Genomic DNA, 26,091 nt, shown 5'->3' on the forward strand with positions numbered 1-26,091 from the left:
CATTAGAAACCCCCAGTTTGGGGGGTGCTCTCTCAGGGCCTGGACCCTCTCTGTGCTGGGGCTTGGGCAGCCAGACCCGCACTCTGGGTGGGGGATGCCGGCGAGGGGGAGAGGAACTTGCCGGCGAGGGGGAGAGGAACTTCCCTGCGAGGCCTGGGCTGGTGGTGGTGGGGTAGTTTTCTCAGCTTGCCCCCCCTTCCAGCGCAGGGCACAGCCCCGAGGGAGCTGCACCCACGGCTGTGGGCGGAGGGGTGCCCGTTGGCACCCTGGGGGTGCGGGGATGGGTGCTGGAAGGGGCGAACGTGTCCCCATGGCGATGGGGTACAGCTGGCACCGGGACAGCGGCCGACCCCCCTCCCCCTACTCCCCCCCCCGAGCTTCCCCCCTCTTCCCAATCCCCCCTCCTCGACGGCAGCCGCGGCTCCAGCCCTCGGGGCCGCTGTCCCGTCCCGTCCCGCCTCACCGCCGCTCCTCCCGGCTCCCGCGGGGCAAAGTCCGTCCCAGAACGACCGATAAGGGCCGGACCGGGGGCGGGGGGGGGAGCCGGGTGGAGGAGAGGCCTTGCCGGCGCTGATTTGCATAAGGTATATTGCCTTATGGTGGCGGTCATGGCTTGTTAGAGGGCGGCCCGCGCCCCGCAGCAGCCCGCCGGCCGGGGCGGAGCGGCAGGGCGGCCGGAGGGAGGGCGGGAGGCCCGGGCCGGGCGGCGGGGAGGATGGTGTCCCAGCTGAGCGCCCTGCAACGGGAGCTGCTGGGCGCCCTGCTCAGCTCCGGAGCCACCAAGGAAGGGTTGATCCGCGCTTTAGAGGACATGGTGCCCGCCGCCGGTTTCGGCGTCAAGTTGGAGAGCCTGCCGCTCTCTCCCGGCGGGCCGCCCGACGGCAAGGCCGCCTTCCCGCCGCTGGCCAACGGGCACGGCAAGGGCAAGCTCTCCGGCGACGAGGGCTCGGAGGACGGCGACGATTTCGACACGCCGCCGATCCTCCGCGAGCTGCAGGCGCTCAACACGGAGGAGGCCGTGGAGCAGCGGGCCGAGGTGGACAGGATGATCAGGTACCGGTGGGGACCGGGACCGGGACGGGGATGGGGAGCACCCCGCAGGTCCGACGGCCCCGGCCCCCAGCGCCCTGCCCGCTGGCGGGTCCCGGTGCACCTTTCCAGCCCCGTGGTTTGTCCCGGTGGCGGGTCCCGGTGCACCCTTCCAGCCCCGTAGTTTGTCCAGGTGCTCCCTGCCCGGCGGCGGGTCCCGGTTCTCCCTGCCCGCCCCGCGGTTAATCCCGGCGACGGGTCCCGGTTCGTCCTGCCCGGTGGCGGGTCCCGGTGCACCCTTCCAGCCCCGTGGTTTGTCCCGGTGGCGGGTCCCGGTACACCCCGCCTGCCCCGTCCGTGGTTGGCGCCGGTGGCAGGTCCCGGGGAACCGGGCGGGCTGGCAGCGGGCGGGGAGAGGGGCGAGGACCGGGGCAAGGCGGGTCAGAACCCACCGGCCCCCTCCCTCCGCCCCGTCGGGTGCTGCCAGCCCGCCCGTCGCGGCGAGACCCGGGGGTGCCGGGACCGGGGAGAGTCGGAGCGGCCGCCGGCTCCGTCCCTCCGCGCCGGAAGATAAAACATAAACTGCAACACGTGGAGCCCGGAGTGTTATTAATTTATTTCTATAAATCATCAACAGAAAGATACACAAAGGGCCGCGATTAGGGCGAGCGGAGCGGCGGGTTATTCATTGCCGAGGTTGTAAAGCGGCCGGGGAGGGGGGGAAGGAGGAAACCCCCAAAGGCGACGGGTCGGGCTCCTGCCCCTCCCGGGGCTGCGGCTGCGGCTCCGGGCCAGTCCCGGCCGTGCTGCGCCGCCGGGAGCGGGGCCGCCGTCGGGGCTGAGCGGGCACCGGGGCGCGGGCGGTACCGGCTCCCCCCGGGGGCCGCTGTTAAGCGGGTGGGGAGCCCCGTGGGAACGTCCCTGCGCGCAGCCGGGGCACCTCGGCGGGGGTGTGCGCCTCACCCTGAGCACAGCACCCATCCTGCCCGCTGGGCTCAGCCCCCCGTGCCTGCCTGCACCCTCTGCCAGCCCACAGAGCCCGGGCTCAGCCCCCCCGGCTCTTACCCCCCCGAAACAGGGCCCGGCTGGGGACGGGGACACCGCCGGGGTCGGTGCGGTGGGTGCAGCACCCTGGTAGCAGTGGGACAGACGGTGCCTTTTGGGGACGGGGCTGGGCGGTGGCATCTGTGCCTGCCGAGGGGCTTGGCTGGGACCTTTTCCACTGGGTTCCCACCCCTCCTGCATAGCACCGTGCCCTGCACCTCTGGGTGCCCCTGCCTGTCCCCAGTCCCCCCCCTTCTTGCCGGTGGCATCCATCCCCAGGGGTGCCCAGGGTGGCAGTGGGGGTGCAGAGAAAGCTCAGCCCCGGGATCGCTGTGCTCCCACAGGTGTTTCTGTGCAAAGTTTGCCTTTGGTGCAAACAAGAGCAGGCACATGTCCCTAAGGAGCCTTTGCAAAGAGCTCGTGTTTGCTCTAAGAGAGGCCTTTGTACTTGGAGAGGGAGTCGGGAATCATTTATTGCAGCCACGCACGGGGGCTAAACCCCCTCCGCTCCCCCCAGCATCACCATCCTGACCCCAGGGCTGGCTCAGTCTCGGGCTGTTCCCGCGTCCCCTCAGCCCCATGGCTTTTTTGGGGACCGCGCTGCGTGGGCGCAGGCCGGAGTTGCCCCGTCACGGTGCCGTGATCCCGAGCGGTTCGCCCTGGCCGCGGCCCCTGGGCAAGCAGCACCTTCCTTGGGCCCGTTCAGGGCACCCAAAGGGCTTCAGCTGAATTGGGGGGGAGAGGGGCGAGTGCTGCACGGCGGGCAGGCTGCCCCGACGCCGGCGCGGCCGTTCCTCGCAGATCCCGCTCAGGGGCCGCACACAGAGCCCAGCTCCGGGGCGAGATGCCCCCCGCGGGTCCCTCCTTGCCCCATCCCACTCGCCGGGGCTCACCCAAACCCCGCTCCGGCAAATAATCTTGCTCAGCAGCACCCAGGTCCCACGGGCCTTGGGGACAGCGGGAAAGCCACCCACCCCGGGGGACCCGGCTGGAGACGTCCCGAAGCCGCCCCGAAAGGTGTGGGGGGGCGGCGGGCGCAGGGCACTGCCCCGCGCCGATTCCCTGTGTGCACAGGGAGATGCAGATTAGATAGATCATTTCTGTAGGGAGCCGGGTTTATAATCCATCTGTATAAATTCTTGGCATATTTTTCCGAGGATGTGGAGGGTATTTACCTGTTTTCAAGGCTGACAAAGGGGGGTGAGTGGGGCCGGGAATCCCTGGGGAGAGGAACGGGCTTTGCCCCCTGCCTCTGCGTGAGGCTGGGGTGGAAAATGCCTCTTTTCCAGGCAGCGTTAGTGACCAGGCTTCGCTGAGGTTAATTTTGTGCAAGAAAAAAAACACCTTGATTTCGGTGGAGAAGGACCACAGCGCCAGGGCTATAAACTGTTTCTCCAGTATTATAAAGCACTCATGGGTTGGGTTGGTTTTTTGGTTTGGTTTTTTTTTTTTTTTTTTTTTTTTTTGCGTGTAAAGTCCTGGTGAAGATTGGACAATTAATGTGTTTTTGTTTTTGTTTTTTCATTTTGGTGACAGAATCAAAAAAAAAATGTGATTGTGTTGAATCAAAAGGTTTTCCTCTCTGGCTTTTTAGGTTAACCAAAGGGGAAAAAAAAAAAAAAAAAAAAGGCCAAACAAACACTCAAAGGTTTCATTTTGGGTCAAGTCCAAACATTTTGTTTAACATGAAACAAAATGTTTGGGTTGGTTTCAGGTTGTTTAACCCTTTTGAATACGGTCCAGTTGATTTGTAAAGAAAAATCACTGCTCAGAAATGAAGAGCTGAATAATTGTTTTGAAAGTGTAAGCGTGAAACACGCTGGAAATATCAAGGTGAAGCCTTTCTTAAAATAATAAAATGGAGGGAAACTCAAGGACTTTTTTCCTAATTCTCACGCATTTTTTTCCAGCCAAAATGCTGCCAAATTTTATTTAAATTCAGAAGTCACATCTATAACCCCCGAATCACTTGTTTGACATTTTAAAAGTGTGCTCTGTTGCACTGGCTCACGATTTAACTCCGGGAAAACGACGCCCTTGGTTTAGTTATGAACCAAACGGCTATTAGAAATGGTAATGAGCTCTGTTCCATTAACTTATTAGCGATCAGTAATTAGTAGGATCAGTTAGGTGACATGGGCCGCTCGTGACGGAAGCCGTCGGGAGCCCCTCGGCTTGGGCACGGCGGCCGGCGGGCTTTGCCCTGCTCGGCCGGGACGGAGCGTGCGGAGGGGAGCTGCGGCGGGAGGACGTTGTCTCCTCATCCTTCTTGTTGGCTCCTGGGGCAGCACGAAGACCCCAGAGCCCCGAAACCCCGAGTGCTGCGGCTGTCCCGGCAGAGAAGTGCCCCTGCCCGCTGCCAGCACCAGCTTTGCCACGGGGGCTGCCGAGCCGACGGCCCGCCCGTGCCGTGCCACAAGTTTTGGGGGACAGAAGCATTTTTTTTTAATTTTTTTAAAATTTTTTTTTTAATTTTTAAATTTTTTTTTTTTTTTTTTTCGGTTTGCACCATGCTGATCCCAAACTGGGATCCGGGCTGCTGGGAAAACTGGAGTCGGTGTGCCCGTGCGGACGTACAGCCCCGCAGGTTTGCAGTGCCACGCGACCGCCGCTGTTTCGAGGACACCGTATATACAGTGGGGTTCATTCCCCTGCCCTGAGCGTGCGGGACTGGGCACAGGGACAACGTCCCCGGGAAGGCTCCGTGTCCTCCTTCACGCGACAAAGCCCCCGCTGCCGTCAGCGGGCCGGCCCTGCTCGGGTACTTTTGCTTTGGATCCAACCAGATTTGTTTTCATGCCGCATTCAGGACAAAAAGTAAGAAATCTACTTGTTGTTTCGGGGGGTTTTTTGGTGTTTTTTTTTGTTTTTTTTTTTTTTTTTTTTTCCCATGACATGTTGAAGGATCCAAAGTCAGTAATGAATTGGGAAAGCAGTCGGACGGTTATTCCAAGCGCAGCGTTAGAGTATTGCATTATTTGAGTGCATGACTGTGACCAGGTTCAGGCTCCACACCAATTTTTCAGCGTTAAAGCACTTCCTTTTAGTCCAGCGTCCTCCTGTAGCGCAGAATAAACCCAGGGGTCTTGAATACAGCGAAGGCGTGTTGGCCTGTTCCTCTGTCATCATGTTGTGCTTTCGTTAGAGCTGAAGAACGCGGACAGCATTCTGATTTTTGGCTGTAATTTTATTTGTTCCCTAGATTGGTGTCAGCTACCCCAGGGACACCAATGTAATGCGGATTTAGGAAAGAGTCATTTTACACCTAGATTTTTTGCAGGAGCCGAATTCAAGTGTTTAAATATATTCAAGAACGACTTAAAATTATTGGGAAGTGTTGGTTTTGGTTTTCCATTCGGGGACTTGCTTGGGTTTGTGTGCCTGGTTTGACTTTCACTTCTCAGCCTTTCCCATACGGCCCGTGTGCGCACTCCGCTGTTGTGGGAGCGTGGAAATAGGGTCTCTCTTAAGTGAATATTGAGATTTTTAGATAATTATCCCGGTGGGAATGGAAAGGAGAAGATGAAGCAGCAAGCGTGGCAGGTGGGACTCAGTGGCTGTACGGGGGTCTCCGCCGACACGGGGCACGGTGCGGGTACCACACCTGGGAGCGGGGGCAGGAAAAGCATCCTCATCATCTCCAAAAAAGAGCTTTCTCTTTGGAGAACTATCCACATGGGCTTCCCGTATCCACGCGTACGTGCGTGGGTCCTGTTGTGGGTGCATATCTTCAAAGGGATAAATTGCAGCGGCCGTAATAGCGGCAGCAGATAGAATAGAAGAGAATCAATCCAGATCCCTGAAGGATCTGGAGGTGCTTCACCAACATTAACGAGACCTCGATGTGCCCCCTCAGGACACCAGGATCCTCTTTCCTTCTCCCTCCCTGAGCAAAGAGCCTGGTGGGCACCCCCGGGGCGGCCGTGGCACCCCGCGAGCCCCCGTCCCGCCAGCCCCTGCCTCCTGGGGGTGTTTTGGGGTGCCAGGATGGCAGTTGGGGAAGGATGCATGCCCGAGGGATCTTGCGTCCTTCTGAATGATAATTATGGGTTTCCATCACGGGAAGAAGCAAACGCCGGGGTGCTTTTCCCCCACTGGGAGATATTAACCCTTCATTTCCCTCCTTCCCCCCCCTCCCTTCTCCAGCGAGGACCCGTGGCGGGCGGCGAAGATGATCAAGGGGTACATGCAGCAGCACAACATCCCACAGCGGGAGGTGGTGGACGTCACTGGGCTCAACCAGTCGCACCTCTCCCAGCACCTCAACAAGGGCACCCCCATGAAGACGCAGAAGAGAGCTGCCCTCTACACGTGGTACGTCCGCAAGCAGCGGGAGATCCTCCGGCGTAAGTACCCGCACCAGCGCTCGCCCGGCCGGGGGGGGAGAGGGGGGTCCCCACGTCCCCGGCCTGCCCGTGGGTATCCAGCACACCCGGAGCTGGGCAAGGAGCAGCCCCCTGCCCTCTCCCCTGGCAGAGCTCCCTGAACCCAAACTGCCCAGCATCTTCCCCAAAAGTTTTACAAGTAAAATGAATTTAAGGTACAGGAAAACCAGGCGAGAGCCCCTCTTGGTCACAGTAACGCTGCGAGTTCCCCCAAGCCCATGCACACAGCTGAGTTGCTGTATATTTATATTCATCAGAGCTGGGAAAGCAATTAATGATTACACACAGTTAGATGCCTTTCCCATCTCTGCCCCCTTTTCCTCTCAGTTTCTCAAGACTGTTCATTTTCTGCACCTACTTGCAAAAAAAGTAAAGAAAGGGAGAGAAAAAACCAAAACAATACAAAACAAACAACTGTAAATTGCTCCTATCTGTAGTGTGGTCTTTGGGGCAGCCTGTGCTATTTAAAATGCAGATAATTTTGTCCGAGAACACAGGCTTTTGTCCACCTCTCCCACTGACCCCGGCCCCGGGTATCGCTCCATTTTCAGCCGAGGTGCAGGTTGGGGCACCGACACCCCCCCTTAAAAGGGCTCTGCCTCCCTCCTCCGAAAGGATGCAACATCCAGCGGATGGGAAGTGCAGAAAAGGGTTTAGCACCAAATACCATCGCTTTGAAAACACACCTTGAGACGTTAGAGCAAACAGAGCCTGCTCCAGCCTTGCCCCGCGTTTCCCCCCTTGTCACAAGGGGGGGGGGGGGGGAAAAGCCATTATGAAAAGAGGGAGAATTCCCCTGCAAAACTGAGAATAATAAAACCCTCCCATTAATCTCCCTTTACTGCCGCGGTGACAAGTGCCGGGTCTGAGGCGGGCCGCCGGGGAAGGTCACCTCTGGTGCCTGCCCGCCCCGGGCACGGGGCCGGCGTCCCACCGCGCTGGGACGGGAGTGGGAGGCGGAGGGGAGCTCGGGGCGAGCAGCCTCACCCTCTCGGGGGGCTTTGCAGTTGTCCTGCCTGGCTCCTAACTCGCAAAAATCCTCCCGAAACAAGTGCTGGCCAGCAGAGCCCCTGCCCATGAATATGCATGTCCTGAACATGCCTCCCCATTAAACACCGTCCCCCCCGAGGGATGGTAATAACTCCCCCCGGCAGCGTGCAAGGCTGGCCCCTTCCCTGGGGCGGGTGGCAGGGGGGCACCCAGTTTGCTCCAAAGTGTGCTGGGGCCGTGGGCTTGGGGTGCTGCGGGAGGGGACACGGGGTTGGGGACACCGGCGCGGGACGGTGACTCCGAGCAGCGGCTATAGGCCAGCTCACGTCTGCTCCTTTCTCTTTCAGAGTTCAACCAGGCAGTCCAGGGTTGTGGAAATATGACAGACAAAAGCAGTCAGGATCAGCTGCTGTTTCTCTTTCCAGAGTTCAATCAGCAGAACCAAGGGGCTGCCCAGCTCGACGACGCCTGCTCCGAAACCCCCAGCAAGAAGATGCGTCGCAATCGGTTCAAGTGGGGGCCGGCCTCCCAGCAAATCTTGTACCAAGCCTACGAACGCCAAAAGAACCCCAGCAAGGAGGAGCGCGAGGCTCTGGTGGAGGAGTGCAACAGGTAAAGGTTGCTCCTCCAAAGGTCTTTCCTCCAAAAATTGCACGCGATGCCAGGCTCCTGGCTCGCAGCCCCGGCTGCCGGCTTGTGGCATGGCTTTGCTGAGCTGCCGGGTCTCTTTTTGCTTTATTTTCTCCATCTGGGTGATGTTTGGGGCTGAGTGAGCTCCACGCTGGGGTGGGGATGCTGCAGGGATGGCTCAGGGATGGCACGGGGATGCTGCAGGGATGCTGCAGGGATGCTGCAGGGATGCCACAGCGTTACAGCAACATCAGAGGAAGGGGGGATGGCTTTTACAGCATGGATTTAGTTGGAAAGAGCAGGCGGGCTTTTAGGAAGGGCTTAAACTCCCCCAAATTCACCTGCCCTCCCAAGACCCTTGCCCAGCAGCGCTGGCAGAGGTCGTCCCCCCCCCCCCCACCCCGACCCCCAACAAGCAGCACCCTTGTTCCAACGTGTCCCCTTGCACGCACAGGGCCGAGTGTCTGCAGCGAGGGGTGTCTCCCTCCAAGGCGCACGGGCTCGGCTCCAACCTGGTGACGGAGGTCCGCGTCTACAACTGGTTTGCCAACCGGCGGAAGGAGGAGGCTTTCCGCCAGAAGCTGGCCATGGACGCCTACAGCTCGGGCCAACCCCCCCACAGCATGAACCTGCTGCTGTCCCACGGCTCCCCCCACCACAACCAGCCCAGCGCCTCGCCTCCCAGTAAAATGCCAGGTAAGGCCTGGCCGAGGGTGCTCGGGTGGTGATGTCGGAGCAGTTGCAGCGCTGGGTCCCGGTTTCGCTGGGGGAAGGGGTGCTGAGCCCCCGGGGCTGTGCGTGGGTAGCCTCGAGGAGGGGGAAGATGGTCACCCAGGTCCCTGCCGCAGCTTCGAAGGGGGGGGGGGGGTGGTGGGGAAAGGTGCAAACGCCGTCTCTGCGGTGTTATGGCCCGGCGAGCCACGTGGCGGGGGGCTGGATTTCCATCCTGCCAAGGATAAATCGGCGTTTGCTTGGTTGGTTTAATTCCCCGGAGTCCCAGCGCGGGCTGGGCTGGGCAGGGCGGGGAGGTGGGCTGTTCTGCGCCTGCCCTACCGGTGCTTGGGATGCGGCCCACTGGTGAGCGCTGGTTTTGGTGGTGGGGAGGCGGAGGGGTGGGTGCACAGGCAACGCTGCAAAGCCCGCAGGAAGATACGGCAGCGTGTCCTGCGCTGGGTGCTGGGCTGGGTGCGTGGTCCTGCACCGTCCCCGTGCGTGAGCGGAGGGAGGTGGATGAAAAAAGCTGCTCGGGGGGGCGGGCAGGGCTCACCCCAACCTCTCCAACACCACAGTCCCAGCCCCGCTGGGCATAGTCAGGAGCTGGCTGAGGAGAGCAGACCCGCCGAAAACTCGGCGGGGGGATTTAAGTCGGAGATAACGCTGCTGGGGAGGGGGCTAATCAAGGCAGGCGGGGGCGGCTTGGCGAGAGGCATTGTTGGGAGAACAATCCCCATTGTCCCCTCCCCACCCTCTGTGCCAGCCCCCGGCAAGCAGGAGCGGGTGCTCGGTGGTGGGGGGTCAGCACCCCCCAACTTCCCCACGTTCCCCCTCGGCTACGGCACCGGCACAACCCGGCCAGGGAGGTTAAAACCAGCCACCTCTTGGAAATGACCCTGCCTGGCTCGTTACACACACCCAGCTCGTTACAAAGGCAAATTAAAAGAAACTTGTGTGGCGGAGAGTCCCTGCGGGAAGGGCAAGGTGCCTGGGGAGAGGAGGCTGAGAGTTGGGGAGGGTGCCTGTCCGCAGCTGGACACCAGTCCTTGGGTGCTGGCAGCCCCCAAAGTGGTACCTTGGGGGGGGGGGGGGGGGAAGGGGGCTGCACCAGCCCCGGGTGGGCGCGCAGCATCCGACCCACCTCCCACCCACGGGAGGGACAGGCAAGCACCCGACCGGCTCCCGGGTACCGCTCTCCCCGGAGGGCCGGCCAGCGGTGACCAAAATGTGACCCTGCCCCAGGAATGCCCCGCACAATGGCGGGGACAGGGAGGACGTTTGCCCTCCTGTCACCGGCTGATTGCTTACAAGGTGCCCTACAAGCACATTGTCAGCAAAATCAGCTGTTTTCAGTGTCGGCGCGGCGGGCTTTACAATACCCCACCAGCATGCAGCCCCGCGTTGTCATGGCATTGTCCCCCCCTGGTGCATGCTTAATTGTCAATTAAGCCGGGGCTTTGAACGAACCCCGCTGCCTTTGATGTGCCCCTGTCCTGCCAGCGCGCATGCAGGCACCCCGCGAGAGCCTTTGTTTTCTTCTATTAGGGGACGGCAATTACTGTAACCGCGGGCATTTATCTCGGGGTTGCGGGGCCGTTAAGCCCCAACCTTTATTTTCCCGTCGGAGCAGTGGCCAGCAGGAGCCGGCTGCGGCTATAGGGCCGATGACAGCCCATTCGGAGGGGCTTTTGAGCAGGGCAGGAGTGATGGCCGTGGCGGCGGCGAAGGGCCCCTCCGGAGGGGTCAGGAGGGCTTGGCCGCGGGAATTTGTTGGTGGCCGGCGCTCGTATCCATCGGCCTCGCCGAGGAGGAGGAGGAGACAGGCGCGGCGAGGGCCACCGTGGGGTTTTAGGGCTGGTTTGGGGGCAGGGGTGGAGCATCAGCCGCGACGGCTTCAGGGTCACTCAGGCCAAGCCCGGCGGCTTCGCGGCTCCCAAACCATCGCTGGGGTCCCGTCGCTGCTTCGACCTCTTCCGAGAGATGTTTGGGGACGCGCTGCCTCGGCGGGACGCGGGGCAGCGCTGGCGGGGCCGGCCCCGCTGCTGGGCTGACCCCATCCCGGACTGGCCATTCTGGGATTTGGAACTGCCCTTGCACCCCGCGCCCGGCCGCTGGATCCTTCAACGCCCCAACGGTTTAACGACGGCGCTGGGAGGCCGCTGCCCGTGTCCTCCCCCCAGCGCGGCCCCGGCCCCTCCCGGCACGAAACGATGGGGCAGCCGCAAAATCGCTCCCGTGCCCGCAGACAAAGAGGGATCCACGCTCCTCGGGACGTCGGCGGGGTCTTGCGAAAGAGCGTAATGACGGCCAGGCAGGGATAAGAGCTGTAAAAGTCAAACATCCTCCCGGCCTCTTCCCGGGGACCCATCTGTCAAGCCTCAAGCTGTATTTTTTAACTATTTGGAGGTAAATACTTAAAGCCTACCTATTGTGGAGGCTTCTCTCAGACTCTGGACTTTTCCCTTCCTCTGGGGGATTATCAGCGATCTTGGTTCCCTGTTTGATTTGAAGGTCACTCAGGACTTTATCTCGGTGCCATGCCGTAGACTCTGGCTTATGCCATTTTTATCTTCAAGAGCCCCGAAGACAATCAGCGCATTGATGAGATTAGGTGACGCGCCACCCGCCCCCCCCCCCCCCCCCCCCCCCCCGCCTCCCCCCCTGCATACAAAGGGCCGGCCGGCGCCCGTCGGACCCCGCAAAGCCCCGGCCGGGGGTCGCAGCATCACCTCCAACCCAGCCTGGGGGGGTCCCGCACCGAAAAGCGCGTCCGTCCAGCCGCCCAGCGGTACCTACGCTGCAATATCAGAGTATCAGAGCAATATCAGAGCAATCACGTACACACACACATATATATATACATATGAGTGTACATTATTTATATATATTTTTAGATATCTCTACAGAAGTAGATAAAAATAACTCAGTACCACCCCTGAGGTTCTCCCTAAACCCAAAGGGCAATTTAAATGTTTTAACTTTTTCTTAAAGAAGAACCTTTGGTCTAAAGGTGCTTTGGTTTGTGTCTGGATCCTAGATGTTGTCCCTTGGGGTACGTGCTGGTTCTGCTTGCGGACCCGGTGCCAGTGGTTGTAATATTTTACTGTTGGGCGCATTGTGGGGCTCGGTGGGTACAGTGCGCTGTTAGGAGCTTTTCCTGGTTTTATGGGGGGTAATTAGAACTTTATGACAGCAGCGAAATGGGAGGGTCCAGTCCCCATAAAGAGGTTTATAATGGATATAAACTATGCACCTCTGTAACTTAGCAAGATTAACACTTTAGGGACAATTTGAGTGGCAGCCCAAAAATCAGAGCTGCCCTCGGCGCTGCCCGGCCCCTGTGTTTGGGAGGGTGAAAAGGTCCCGCCGCCCACCCGGCTGCTGCCATCGTGTCAATAGGTGCAGGGTGGCCGAGTCCAGCGTCACCCCCAAAAAATCCCACTTTGACTTTCTCACCCCACGGCCGGGCACCAGGACGACCAGGCACTGGGGTTGGGCATCGCCGGCGATTTGAGGGATGTTTGTGAAGCTCCAGGCAAAAACTCAGCAGCCTGGTGCCGGGCGCTGCTGCCGGAGGTCAGGATGTGCCGTGCGTTGCATGGGAAATACATTTAAAAGTAGAAATTTTTTATTTTTTTTTTTTAAAGTACAATTTAATTATATCAATATGACTTAAAGCAGAGGAGAACCAAGCTGCTTCATTGATTTTGCCTGCCAAAATACTGGTGTGTACGTAGAAAACGGCACAAGCCTGTGATGAAAACAGGAAAGATATGGATCGTTGCCCTGAACCCCCCCATTGCTCTCCCCACCCCAGAAGCTGGGGCGGGGCGGGGGCTGGAGGGTGCTGGCGCTGACTGCAGAAAGCTGTGGGAGCACAGGACCCCCCACACCCTGGGGGGTGTGGGGTGTGGGGGGCTGTCACGCCGCCCGTCCCCACCGGCTGAAACACAGGGTTAAGGCTCTGGGAGCCGGACCCCGCGGCTTGTCTGGAAACATGGGAGAGCTGTAAAACATTTCACGGGCTGTGCAGCTCGGGGGCCGCACAATAGCCAGGTCCCATAAACAGACTTTTATATTATGGCTGTAGCTCCAGTAAAAAAAAAAAAAAAAAAAAAAAAAAAAAAAGCCTTAAAGAAGGCAGACTCCATGGCCAGGCCTGTTCCTGGGGATCCCCATCCAGGCTCCTCTCTTGGGCGGCTGCGGGGAGAGGCCGAGGGGGAATAAATACCTTTGCACGGGGGTTGCTTCCAGCTGCAGAGGTGCGGGAGAACAGTTGTGCTGGGCTTCGACGCCCGTCTGAGCCCCGGCTCACAAACCCCAGACGGCAGCGAGCCCCCCGCTCGCTCCGGGAGGATCCCTTCCCATCCCCGGGCGAACGGCCGGAGCCATCCCCGGGCACTCACCGCGGCCGGCGGGGTCCCGGGGTCCCGTGGCAGGGTTTGTGCTGCAACCCGGGGGATGGCTGGTTCCCCGGGTTTGGCACCCCCCTGCGATGGCAGAGCGTGCCGAGGAGGGTTTGGCGGGGGGGGGTCGGTGGCGCCTGGGGATGGGTTACCTGCCGGGCTGCAAAAACGGGGTCCTGCTGCTGTAAGGGGTAGAGCCCAAAAGCAAGAAAATGGGAAAAGGGAAGGTGGCTGGGCACCGGGGGACAGCCTGGAGGTGGCTCTCGCCCAGGTAAGATGCTTTAGGCTCGGCTGGGCTGGGAACGGGGCGCTCCGAGGAAAGGTCCTCGCCACCACCGGGAAGCTCTGGTGGTTTATAGCAGTGACAACAGCAACAGCGCCTTGTGCCGGTTTCCCAGTGTTTAATTCTCTCATCTGCCCCAAAAAAAGCCCAGCTCGGAGGGCATATAAATAACAGTAATACCCGTCTTGTTCTAGGAACAGGGAAAAAAAACAAGACAGCCAGAATAGTTGGTGGCTTCCTAAAGGTAGCCACGGCAGAAGGCTTTTGTCCTGCCCAGCAAGTGGTTTCTGGGCAGACCCAGATGCCCGCAGGATTTGGGGATGCAGGAGCCCCCCCCCCAGCCCTGGAGCCCAGCCTCGTGCTCCTTAGGAGAGTTAATCTTCATCAGGACTCAAAGTCTTCAGCGGTTTTATCTAGAGACCCAAAATCTCAGTCACCAGACTATCTGAAAATCTCATCATTGGTTTTTGTTTCTCAAACAATAAAAGTCTTGTCTTTAGGATTGCAAGGAAAAGCTTGAAAATCAGCTTTTAACCTCTTATACTTTTTAAAGACAACTTCATGACTTTGGGTGTCTTGATTCATGAGTTGCAAGCATCCTCAGCTGGGCATAGCATGATTCGGGGGTTAGAATTAATTTTTTTTTGCTCTTACTAAAAGCTTCACCGAACCCAAAAGAGATTGAAGATTGAGCAGAAACTCTGATTCTCCTTCCAATAGGAGCCGTCTGTGCTCCTCGTCTATCTTTAAGATCGCGCTCAGAAGAAAGGGCTTTATTTTATCTCCCCTCCCATTGTTTAACCAGCGCCGCAGGATCTCAGACCGGCAGCGGCTGAAGCACACTCTGCACGAGGCCGGGACCGCGGGGAAGAATGTGTGTGACAGTGCCCCGGTTGAGTAATGTTTACCCTGTTCACGGCAGGGACGTCCACTCGGACCGGCAAATATCCACCTGCCAGAGGACATTCTTTTATTATCAGGGATAAAAGGGGTTTGCTGGGAAATGATCAGGAACCAGACATCGCGGGGAGATTCCTATCTGTGGGACGTGTTTAACCAGCTGATGGGGGAAAATTCGGGGGCGATTAAAAGAGTGACTTTGCCGTCGTTTTGGTGGAGGGTGCGGGTAGCCGTCTGCGCTCTGGCAGATGCTTTTGGGGCTCAGGGAAACCTCCCGGACTCTGGTTATCATTTCCTTCCTTTTCCTTGATTCAGAGATTTTTAGAGTAGCCCTTAGAGCATCCTTTGCCGAGCCAGCCTGCATCAGCTCTTCCCCTCAGGCGCTTGGGAGAAGGAGATCCCGAAATCCCAGGAGGAAGATCCTTGACCGGGGGGGGTTTTGTAGCTGGGGGTGTCCGTGCCGTGCTGGGACAACCGAAAAGCCGCCGGCAACCTCCCCAGGCTGAACCTCTCCAGCTGACGGTCCTTTTGGGGAGCCACCCCCAATGTCCCTGTGCAGTGGCTGGGGGTCACGGGTGGATGATGCTCTTGGTGGGCTCAGTTGGGAGGGTGGGCTTTGCCTCTGGGGTTTTCCTTCCCAGGAGAGCTATGGGCTGTCTGTCCGTCCGTCCACCGCTTCGATCCCGGGGCAGGTCAGTGAACCCAGCCGGGAGCACGGTGCCGGACTCCTTGTAATAAATGGCTTTTCGCCGTAGTCGTCAAAGCAGCCTCGTAAAAGACGCTTTTGTTTCCCGTGGGTTTTCCTCGGTTAATTATTTGTGATCTGTAGATGCCTTTCCATGACACATGGCTGATCATATGGTTATCAGTGCAGGGTGTTTTAGCCAAATTAAATATATTTATATAGAAGACCTGTGCTCGAGCCAGATTTCCCTCCTCGGCGGTGGTGGTCTGTGGTCTGATTTGAAGGTTTGTGCATGTCTGGTCCCTCTGTCTCCCTGCGGTAATCTGTTAATCGTACACTTGTCGAGAGGGAGTCGTGAGGGAAATCGGATGCAGAAAGGCCTGAGAAAAAAAAAATGAGAGCTGTCACTGTTCAGAGCGGGGCAGCGTGGGGCTGGCCGGGGGCTGCGAGGAGCCAAGGGAAGAGCTGGAGGATGCAGAGCTGCTCCCCACGGCTCAGGGCCGGTGTCCGAGGGCCACGGGGCCGTCACAGGAATTTGCACGACGGGTGCAAATTAAAGCACAAGGGATGCAGATGGGGGTCCAGGCTGCTCGCCCGGGCTGGGTTCCCTTTCCACCCCGCGGCATCGGGGCGCGTCGTGGGCACTCAGCCACCCCTCCCCATAGATTTTTCATTAGAATTTCAGAAGATGGGGTTGGGGAAGAGCTGGGAAGGGGCACGTTGTTCAGTGCCATCCCTCCCGTTTATCGTTCAAGGGCGTCACTTAGGAGCTTGTACACGTTTGCATCCTCGCGCCCCGCATGCCGAGGGAGCCAACGAGGGGTCGGGGATGGAGGCGGGGAGGGGGGGGGTGGTATTTCCCTTCTGCACGGCCGCTTTCAGAGCGGGGTTGGCACGGCCAGGGCTCCCTCGCCGGGGTGCCTGTGGGTGACACCAACGCCTGACAGTTTTTTTTTTTTTTTTTTTGCAGGGGTCCGGTACAACCAGGCGGCGAGCGGCGAGGCGGCATCCTCCGGGGCCATCAGCCACCACGGCGGCGGTGCCATGGTCACCACCAGCCAGGCGGTCCTGCAGCAGGTCTCCCCGGCCGGCTTGGACCCGGGCCACGGTTTGCTCTCGCCCGACGGTAAAATGGTGAGTACACCTGGCCTATTGTGGCGGCGGCGCTGATAAGATAAGAGGGTCCACAGCGGGCAAAGCAAACACGCTTTCCCCGGGTTTCACACGCGGCCCGGGCGGAACAATGGGGCATTGTGGGGCCGGGGCCGCGGCGCGGATGCGCGACTGTCCCCGCCGCCCACCTCAAAGGCAGCCCTCAGCCCCCGGCGGGCGACGGCGTGTTTTCCGAGCGCGGCCCATAAATCTGACAGAGCCCCCCCCCGCTCCGGTTTTTTTATCGATTGCATGCCTTGCAGATTGAATGCGCCCTGGGTGGATCGCTGTTTGTTTTCTCCTGCCGATGACACGGGTATCGATAAAACGCTCGTTCATTATTTTTTTCCCCTCAGCCCTTCCCTAGTTTGGAGCTGCGCTGGGGAAACGATTTCCTTGCAAGCGGGGACCGACGCGTCCCAAGGCATCTAACGGAGCTCCTGCCTCTCCCCGTCCCCCCTCCCCACGTGCTTCGAGGGTTTTGCTGGGCAGAGCTGCAAGCACCAGCGGTGGCAGGCAGCAGGGATGGGACATCAGCGTCCCCCCCGGGTGCCTGACACCTCCCCACACTGGGTGCTGCAGGATCAGTGGCAAAAAAAAAAAAAGTGGTTGTAAATGCAAGGCTGGGCTGGGTTCCCAATGCCCGGGCGCTTGGGCTGCTCCTTTCTGTGCACGCCGGGCTGGTGCAAAGCCCTTTGAAGGAGCTGGGGGTGAGGAGGGGGTGTGGGGGGGCCGGGGCAGGCCGGGGCAGGCCGGGACGGGAGAGCACAGCCCTTGCTCGGAGCGGGCTGGCAGAGGTTTGCGTGCAGCCGCCGCTCTTCCGGATGGAGGTTTTTGTGCTGAAAGTGAAAGTCAAACATGGCAATGGGCGGCGGGGCCGAGCCCGCTCTTCCTTGGTTTTCACTTCCATTTTCAGAGGGTTGGCCCTCTTGGGCTGACGCGTCGCTCTCCTCGCGAAGCTGGGTGGCTGCAGGGGGGGGGCTCGGCACCCCCTCCCTCAGCTACGGCGCCGTTTCATTTTGTCTTTCCTTCTGCCGCTCTCTGGCTCGCCGAGGGTCTCCGGGCAGCCCCTCGGATGCTGACCCTGCAAAGCCGAGCGTTCCCCGCCAAGCAGAGAGGGGGGATACTGCAGAGCCAAAAAAAAACCCCCAGCCCTCCCAGTGCGCTCCCTCCGCCCCGAACACACCCGTATCTCCCCAGGGGTGTGGTGAGCCTTACAACCCTGAGCCTTGAAGTCATAAAATGAATCGGGATTAAAGGCGGCGGCAGCAGGCACCGAGTCCCCGAGGACGAGGCGATGCAGAGCTGGGTGACGGGGGCTGCCAGCACCCCCCTGCCAGCTCCTCTTGCAGGGGCCGTCTCTGAGGAGGGGGGGGTTGCCAGGGGGTTGCCCGGCGTGTGGAAATGCAGCGGATTAAACTGGGAAAAGCAACTTGCTGACGTGCAGTAGGTGCTGGCGTGCAGCAGAAAGAGCCCTGCTGAGTTATTGCACCGTCTGGGACCGCTCAGCTCCTCAGCAGCATGCGGCTCTGCCAGCTTATCTCTGATCTTTAAGCAGGGCTAGCTAGTGCTTGCAAGTGATTTAATAAAAATATGCTGTAGGCTGTGGTTTCTAGTAAGTAAACATGTGCCTCTAATACCCCACATGAAACCAAAAGCTGCCAAGGAAGTTGCTGCATCTGAAGGAAATGGATTTTTTTCAGGGAGGAGCATTACTGAGGCTGCAGAAAGCTTTGGCGGTTCACTCTCTCATGCTCCAGTGTTGCCCTTAGCCATGGCAGTGCCAGAGGGTCTCCCTTGAGGGTCCAACGTCTGGAGGGTCTTTTCCAGTCATTCAGCCTCCAAAGGATTTCTTTTGGGTGCAGTGCTTTGGGTCTAAGGCCCCGTGAAAGGAGCCCGGGCTGCGGGCGAGCAGCGGGCACTTGCCATGAGCTGTTTGACTTGTGCACCCAAGTGTGGCGTAACCTGGCCTTGAGGAGACTTTGAAAGTGGAAAATACCGGATCAGGAAATATGAGTCACTCCCGGGCTTTGGAATTTATTGATGGATTTGTTTCAATTGCAATGGGGCTATCTCCAACTCACATGTGCAAAATAAACAAGGTGCTCAGAGTGGTGATCCGAAATGTCACATGAAGAGCTGAAAGGATGGCTCAGAATAGGGATCGAGGTTGCTCAGAGCGAGAATTGTAACTAGAGGGATTAGTAGAACGTGCAGCAATTAAAGAAATCAGGCACTTAGCCCCCGGTTTGTCCTGGGGACCAGCTCCAGTCCTCTCGGCACACTCCAGGAGCCTTTGTGTGAGTGACCCTGAAATCCTGGGAACTGGCTCTGGCCGAGTGTACCCGGCCCATCTCCCCGGTACCCTGCCTATCTGCAAAAGCGGTGACTACCATCATCACCGTGAAGCCCTTTTCATCTGATTTCTGCCCTTTTTTTTTTTTTTTTTTTTTTTTTTTCACTTCCCGAGTTTATATTTCCCACTTTCCTCTACGACCGTGAAAGTTAGAAGTTAATGAGTGTTGAGAGTCCTCAGCTATCCCCAACAGCAGGAGCTTGGATTTAGAGGACAAAATGGCAAAGGCTCGGGACGCGCGGCGTGCCGGCGTGGTGCGGTGCTGTGCGCGCCGAACGGAAGGTGCCCCAGCGAGCCTGCAGCCCGCTTGCCTCTCGGGAGGGGGCTTTGCTGATCCCCCCACCCCAAATCTCCCCGCTGAAGCGGGCGGGTGGGGGGGGGGGGGGGGGGCTGGGAGCATCCCCCTTGGCTGTGTCTCTGATGGTGGCTGCCTTGCCTCGCTCCTTGGCAGATTTCCGTTTCGGGGGGCGGGCTGCCCCCGGTGAGCACCCTGACCAACATCCACAGCTTGTCCCACCACAACCCGCAGCAGTCCCAGAACCTCATCATGACGCCGCTCTCAGGAGTCATGGCCATCGCACAGAGTAAGCACACGCCCCGAGCTCACCTCCCCGTCCCCTCCACGGGCACCCCCCCTCCCCTCCGTCCCGTGACGGGGAGGGGGACGCTCTGCCTGCTGGCACCGGCACCCACGTCCCCGTTCTGCTCTCTCCCTCCTCCCAGGTCTGAACACCTCGCAGGCGCAGAGCGTACCCGTTATCAACAGTGTTGCCGGCAGCTTGGCAGCTCTACAGCCAGTCCAGTTCTCCCAGCAGCTCCACAGCCCGCACCAGCAGCCGCTGATGCAGCAGTCGCCCAGCCATATGACGCAGCAGCCTTTCATGGCCACCGTGACTCAGCTGCAGAACTCTCACAGTAAGGGGGGCCGGGTGGTAGCTGGGAAGTGAAGGGTCCAAAAAAAAAAAAAAAAAAGAGTCCAGATGGAAAATAAGCTTTTGCTCTCTTCCTGCTCTCCCCTGCCCAAGCTCGCGCCCTTGGCTGCCGCCTCTCTCCCGCGGGTACCGGCGGGCGGGATGCACGGCGGAGCGGGGTGGCCACATCCCACCACATCCTCTCCTTCCCTCGTACCATCGCCAGTACCCCATCTGCTGTACCCCATCTCTCATGCCCCACCATCTCTCATACTGCATCTCTCGTACCACATCTCCCGTACCGCTCCGCCGCTGCCCCGCGGGTGGGATGCACGCCCCGGCCCCAGCGGCGTTTTTGTACAAACTTTCTTTTTCCTTCCACATCCTTATTGCTAAAACACACGCTTTGCCGAAGGAGGTGGCCAGGCCTATTGTGCTCCCCGCAAAGCAAACGTTTTGCCTGCGTGCCCTGAAGGGATCTGGCTTCGTCCCTCAGGCTCATCCATCATCCCTGGCTCTGCTGCAGGGGGGTTGCAGAGCTCCGGCGTCCGGCCCCGCCACGGCCCTTCAGTCCCCACGGATTTCCCTGGGCGAGCTGCTCCCTGAGGTGGCTTAGAGGCGGGCGGTGGTTTCCTTCCACGGCCGGTTTTACCTCATTCGTGTCTCCACGATGCTCGTCCCCGCTGACCCGCCGTGACGCAGCGCTCGGCTGCTCTGCCCCGGCGCGAGGGCTGTGGGGAGGCTTTTCCGTGACGGCTTCTTGTTTCCCTCCTCTCCCGCAGTGTACGCACACAAACAGGAGCCTCCCCAGTATTCCCACACCTCCCGCTTCCCCTCGGCAATGGTGGTGACGGATACCAGCAGCATCAGCACGCTGACCAATATGTCTTCCAGTAAGCAGGTAATGGCCAGGCAGACGTGGGCGTGCGGAGGTGGAGCGGGGCTGTTTCTCCCCCCGAGGTGGGGCTGGGAGAGGGTGTAGCAGAAACCCTGTGCTGCGCCCACATGAGCAGCTGAGGATGAGACTCGGGGTGCTGAGAACCCCCAGTCACCGAAAACCCAGCCCGGAGATGGCAGGGTGATGGGGATCTGGGTCTGACTGTGCTGGATGAGGACTTGCCTAACGCCTGGGCCACGCTCATCCCTGGGGCAACTTCATCAGAGCAGGAGCATCCTGCTGAGGTACAAATTGGGCTGAGAAGGTCAGGACCGAGCAGGATCTGGTGCCTCATGTGTCCAGCATGGGTCCGATGTGCCCCGACTTCCCCCAGCCCATAAACCTTTATCATCTGCCCCGTGCTGGTGCAGGTGTGAGGTAGGATTTATCCTGGTTCAAATCAGGTGTGTGAGGCCTTCCTCAGACAATAGTCCCTTTCTAAAAGCCAGCTCTGGGGACTGTGGGAAATATGTGGCCCTTATTGATTGCTAGATAAATAAGAGAAAGCCTTGAACTTGCATTCAGATAAACTTTCTTACCGAGGTTTGACAGGGGAAAGGAAAAAAATGTCTGCAATGACCACAGAGTAAATACGGTGTGGGATTGCTGTGAGACCCCCCCCCCCCCCGCCGTGGATGCCCGGCGGGGGGCAAAAGGGGGCTGCAAAGGGGAGAAGTCAGGCGAGGGGCTGCCCAGGGCGGGGTTTGGGGTGCCCGGAAAGGGGTGATGAACCCCACCGCCCCCGGCTTGGGTCGGGCTCTCACGCTTTGTAGTGCTCGGGGTGACGATTTATCTGTGCCCGCACGTCTCGGTCGGGGAGGCGGTCAGGCACGGCCGCGCTCCTCGGGAGCCCCATTTCCTCTGCGCGGCTTTATCAGCCCATCTGGTGTGCGCTCAGCCCGAACTCCCCCTGATTAATTGTGCTCTCCCGCTCCGGGCTGCCTTTGATGCTGGGCTGGCCGAAAGGAGCCCTTGGGCACACAGGAAATATCCCTGGCAGGGGGATAGCGCCCGGCCAGCAGCACTGCCCAGGGTGCTGGGGGCTACCCTTGGTTTTTCCCCTTCCATCACGCTTTTGCACTTTTAATTAAAGCGGGAGGAGGTCTCGCGGCTGCTGCGACGGGCGGATGCAAAATGCCGAAGGGGCACGCACCCACCCCCCCAGCCCCCCATCTGTGATAAACAAGCACAGGCTGGTCCTGCATGCTGCAGGGGCAGGATCTGGCCCCTGTCCCCCCCTGTACAGAGTGGGCACTGGGGTTGTGTCCCTCCCAGACCCTGGGGCCTCTTTTCCTGCCAACCATTCGATGTTCAAGCTAAAGCTGGAAAAATTTATCCTTGGACATTGATTTTTTTTTTCTCAGTGGTCGCCCGTTTTGCTAGCCAAGAGGTAGCAAGAGGCAGCATGGGTGTCCCGTGAATGCTGCTCATCCCCCAAATGGCTCAAATGCCTAAATGTTTTTGGCGATTTGGCTTTCTGTCACTGACTGGGGCTAACAAGGGCCATTCCTTGGCTCTTCCACACTTTGCCTTGGCATAAGGCAGGCACTGCTGGGCACAGGGATGCCTGGTAACGTTGGACTCTTCTGAGGTGGCCAGAAAAGACTCGGATCCGCAGGGAATTGCAATATTCGGAGCGCAGTTTGCTGGGCGAGGGCTGCGTGCTGCTGGTGGGACCACCGGGATGAACCTGGGGGTTGCACAGCCCTCATGAAACCTCATATCTTGGGGTGGGCTGCGCTGCTGCTCCCTGAGCAACCCCCCCCCCCCCCTCTTCGCAAGAGAAGAGGCATCCTCGTGCGAGGCGAAGCCCCTGTCATTCCCCAGCAGCTCTCCTGCGCCCCGCAACCCCCCACGCCAGACCCCGCAAACCCGCTCCGTGACAGAGCCCGGCTGCTCCCGGTGCTGCCGGCACGGACGGAGGTTGGAGAGACGTCCCCGGTCCCTCCCCGGCTTTCCCCTCGCAGATCACTTATCAGATGTTGTTATTTAGACCTGGAAGGGGCAAATACCTCCCGGTTCCTTTGACAACGCTTGAGGCCGAGCCACCATTTTTATTACGTTAGCAAACACCTGATAGCCCCGGCCCGGCCCTAATGACATGTCACGGGAGGCTCCTGGCGTCGCCTTATCTCCGCGTTACGATGTTTGCCGTGTGCTCCAGCCCACAAGGTCACCCGCTCCTCCCAGACCCCCCCAACCCACCGGTGACCGGGGGGACCCCGGCTGTGGGGGGGGTGGGGGGGGTGTCTCCCCCAAGGGATGGAGAAGGGGCCGGGGCGGTGGGATGGATGCGGCGGTGAGGGCTGCTCAGCTCCTTCCCCGGAGGTGACAGCAGTGCTGGGGGACAGCAATGAGCCGGCCACGCTCCCGCCCGAGCACAAGCTCCCTGCCCTCAGCCTCACGCCTGGCTGCTCTTGGCGTTATTATTATTTTTGGGATGGGGGGGGGGGGGCTATATGTGGCTCAGGATGTATTTTCCCACTGCCTCCCCCCTCAGCGGGGCGGGGGAAGGCTCAGGGCCAAGCAGGGCTTGTGCAGCACTGCCAACGTCCCGGGGTGGCGCAGGAGGTGATGCCTCCGAATGCTTTGCGATGCCCCCGGAGAGCCCCCCCGCCCCGCCACCTTCACCTCCTGCCCTGCCGGTCACTCTGCTGCTCTCTCTCTCTTCCCCCCCCCCCCCCCCCCCCCCCCCCGCAGTGTCCCCTGCAAGCCTGGTGATGCTCCACACCTCGCTGCTTTTGCACATAGCAACGGGATCGTATTTTTCCGCAACATCCCGGCGGCGACCCGCGCGCCGAGCCCGGGGAGTCGCCAGAGCGAAGCCCAGCACCGCAGCGAGGAGCTCAGCAACCCGAAACGGAGCCGGAGGCTCGAGACTCCCCGTCGCCCTTCCGCACCCCGCCGGAGACGAGCCCGGATTCACGGGGTGCCCACCCGGGCCCGTGCCTCTCCTTCCCTCCACGCAGTATTTCCAAGACGTGTCTTGGGGACTTTTTTCTTAAGTATTTGCCTTTCAAGAGGCTGTTGGCTCTCCCAAGGAACCAGGAACAAGCTGTACTGGGAACTGGCAGAACGGGAAGATGGATAATATTTAAGTTATACTCCTACACCCGACGGACTGAGAGGGACTTGGGTCTGTTACTTGGCGTTTGGAAGGAGGAATTGCATGTGCTGTTGAACTGAGCCAATTAAACTGTAAATATAGGTACAGTCTGCTCCATCCTCACCCTTCCCCACTCTTATACATAGAGATTTATATAAAAGAAGTAAATTTTGTCCAATGGATGTAAACTACTGTAATTAAGTGCAATTCCCCCATCTGTATATATTGTTCCCAAATCTCTTCTCTCTCCCCAAGTCTTTTTTTTTTTTTTTTTTTTTTGGTAAAGGTCAGAGTTGAGGATGGTTTTGGTTTTGTATTTCTCTTATTCCTTTAAATGAGTTAATTCCCAGAGCTGGGCCTAGGCAAGGACCGGTCTCTGCTCTGCAGGAGGACGGGGACCCACGTGTCCCCTGCACGGTGACGTCCCACGGGAAGGAAGGGCACGGGGCGAGCCGAGCAGAGCCCCGGCAGGGCCTGGACGGTCCGTGTAGGGACAACTGCCGCTATGGAGACCTCAAGGGACTCTTCTGCTTTTGGGGACTCTGAGATGGACTGGGGTGGGGTGGGGAAGCGCTCAGCAGCCCGGTCGATGCATCCAGACCGCTGGGAAGCGTTCGGCATCGGCAGTTTTCAGGTGAGCCTGTAGTATTTGCTGCTACAGAATGAGGCTGCAAGAAATTCTGGTGGGATCTTCCTCAAATGGGGTTCAGAGAGTGTCTCCCTTTTTTCCCATCCTCGGGGCACAGAAGGGACTGGGCGCCCAGTTACCACCTCGTCTCCTGCCCAGCAAACAACCAGTACAGGTGGCTTATTTTCCATCATTAACAGGTGGGTGATGAGCCTTGCTGGGCTCCACCCTTATCACGAAACACGGTGCTTTTGTCCTCGGGGTGTCACCTCCTGCCTGCTCTCCCCCTCGGAGGAAAAGCTTCCTAGCAAGATCTCCAGGTTGTGACTGAGCCCTCACCCCTGCGCTGAGGACACGTCCCAGCTGGGCACCCACTGGGGACACTGGGCTCCTTCCACACCCGCCAGAACCCTGAGGGGGTTTAGGTGCCCAAGTCCTCCCTCCCAAAGCTGCGGAAGCTGTGAAAGTCATCGTGAGACACGAGCTCCTCCACACCCGCGGCCCTTCAGAAACGGATCTCATGCTCCCCAGTTGTGCGAATTTTTCACGAACTTTGCAGCGCGTGCCAACTGCTGAGAGTGATTTAGAGGTGGAGATGACCACTGCTAAAAAGAAAAACAGGGGATGCTTGCTTTGGGGCAAGAAAAGGCTCTTTTGCCCTGTGTTTGTACAACATCTAGTGCAGTGGGACCCCAACCCTCGCTGCGGCTAACGGGGGTTGCCCTACAGTGAATAAGTCATCGTGAATTGGAGACCAATATTCAGAATGACATTTAATTTAATGTATACCATAATTAAATACCATTTCTTCTGAATCGCTGCTGCTGTGTGGTCTGTAAATTCCGCAGTCATCATCTGCTGTGGTTTGGCAGAGGTCGGTCCGGCAGGCAGGACGCGGGCTGGTGGCAGTGACATGTCCCTCCTGCTGTCCCTTGCAGCGCCGATCTGGGTTTCTACCTGCCTGAACTTGGTGAGTCAGGGATTTCATATAAAGCCCCAGGTATCAGCCAAAAATAGCAAGAGGCTCTAGGAGGTCGGGAGACCCGTGTCCTCACCCTCCTAATGATGCACTAATGACGCTGCCCTTAGTCCCACACAGTTTATTCCTCATCCTCTGCTAACTTTAGCAGCCAAGTGTTAAGCAAACCAATTAGGAGCTGAGTGCCAGACAAAGCCAAACCCCATCCCTTGTGGATACCGAGCCCATGGGTCAGTAAAGCACGAGGGGGAGGCGGGAGGGTGGGCTGTGCTCCCTGTAAAGCTTTTGAAGATCTTTGATTGTGATGAGCTAACGTGGCTGAGCAACTTGGAACATGTCAGTAGGAAAGGGTGGCCCTTCAGCAGGTGCAGTGCAGGGCTGTGGTTTTAATCACCTTCAAAAATGCCTGGTTTTGGTTTGGCACCTTTTTTTTTTTTATATATATATATATAAGTTAAGTGCAGACTGCTTTGTGAAAGGTTTTCAGAGCCGCAATGTGGTGCTCATCTTTACAGCTGGAGCAGGATCACCCTGATAATAACCTTCCCACAGAGTTTCCTTTTTTTTTTCTGTGAATTTTAGCTGCCCCAGACAAAAACTGGAAGTGCCAAACTGGAATAGGACAGGAGGCATGGAGACTGCTTGGCCCCTTTCATGCAGGCTCAGAAGTGATGCTCTCTTTTAGCAAAAGTTGGAGAGAACAGATGCAGGTTTTGTTCCAAGATCCCCTTTGCACCTCTTTACTCCGCAGGTCCTTTTCAACACACCTGAGTGCCAGGCTGAGCCCTTTTCAAATTCAGCTCCCAGCTATTGCATTCCCATGGGTCAGGGTGGAAATTACTTGGATTCTTCTACTTATGCTAACTATGTTTTGCTCTGAGAGTGGCTCGTGAAGCTAAATGGGCTAAGCTTTCCCAGTTGATGCATATCCAGCATCAGGCTGACTTGATCCTGCA

At 58.7% G+C, this 26,091-nt stretch overlaps 1 protein-coding gene across 2 annotated transcripts; it reads left to right on the forward strand.

The window, feature by feature from the left end:
* The first annotated feature begins 675 nt into the window (after window positions 1-675).
* Window positions 676-24,971, forward strand: HNF1B (HNF1 homeobox B). 2 transcript variants are annotated; one of them, XM_042791360.1, is made up of 9 exons: window positions 676-1,053; window positions 6,220-6,419; window positions 7,796-8,060; window positions 8,533-8,774; window positions 16,037-16,200; window positions 19,026-19,158; window positions 19,298-19,489; window positions 20,268-20,386; window positions 23,123-24,971. In XM_042791360.1, exons 1-9 carry the CDS (start codon window positions 716-718, stop codon window positions 23,141-23,143), a joined length of 1,674 nt encoding a protein of 557 aa, XP_042647294.1. In that variant the 5' UTR covers window positions 676-715; the 3' UTR covers window positions 23,144-24,971. The 2 variants fall into 2 exon arrangements, with proteins under 2 accessions (XP_042647294.1, XP_042647295.1); XM_042791361.1 differs by having other exon boundaries at window positions 7,874-8,060.
* Window positions 24,972-26,091: the final 1,120 nt, after the last annotated feature.

This window comes from Tyto alba, unplaced genomic scaffold, assembly GCF_018691265.1.
Source record: "Tyto alba isolate M040663 unplaced genomic scaffold, T.alba_DEE_v4.0 Super-Scaffold_19, whole genome shotgun sequence".
NCBI lineage: Eukaryota > Metazoa > Chordata > Aves > Strigiformes > Tytonidae > Tyto > Tyto alba.

Bases quoted from the DNA above. Each gene is read 5' to 3' on its own strand.
- HNF1B (XM_042791360.1), top strand. From the start codon at position 716: ATGGTGTCCCAGCTGAGCGCCCTGCAACGGGAGCTGCTGGGCGCCCTG. The intron at 1,054-6,219 runs GTACCGGTGGGG...TCCCTTCTCCAG, and splicing joins GAGGTGGACAGGATGATCAG to CGAGGACCCGTGGCGGGCGG. The intron at 8,775-16,036 runs GTAAGGCCTGGC...TTTTTTTTGCAG, and splicing joins GCCTCCCAGTAAAATGCCAG to GGGTCCGGTACAACCAGGCG.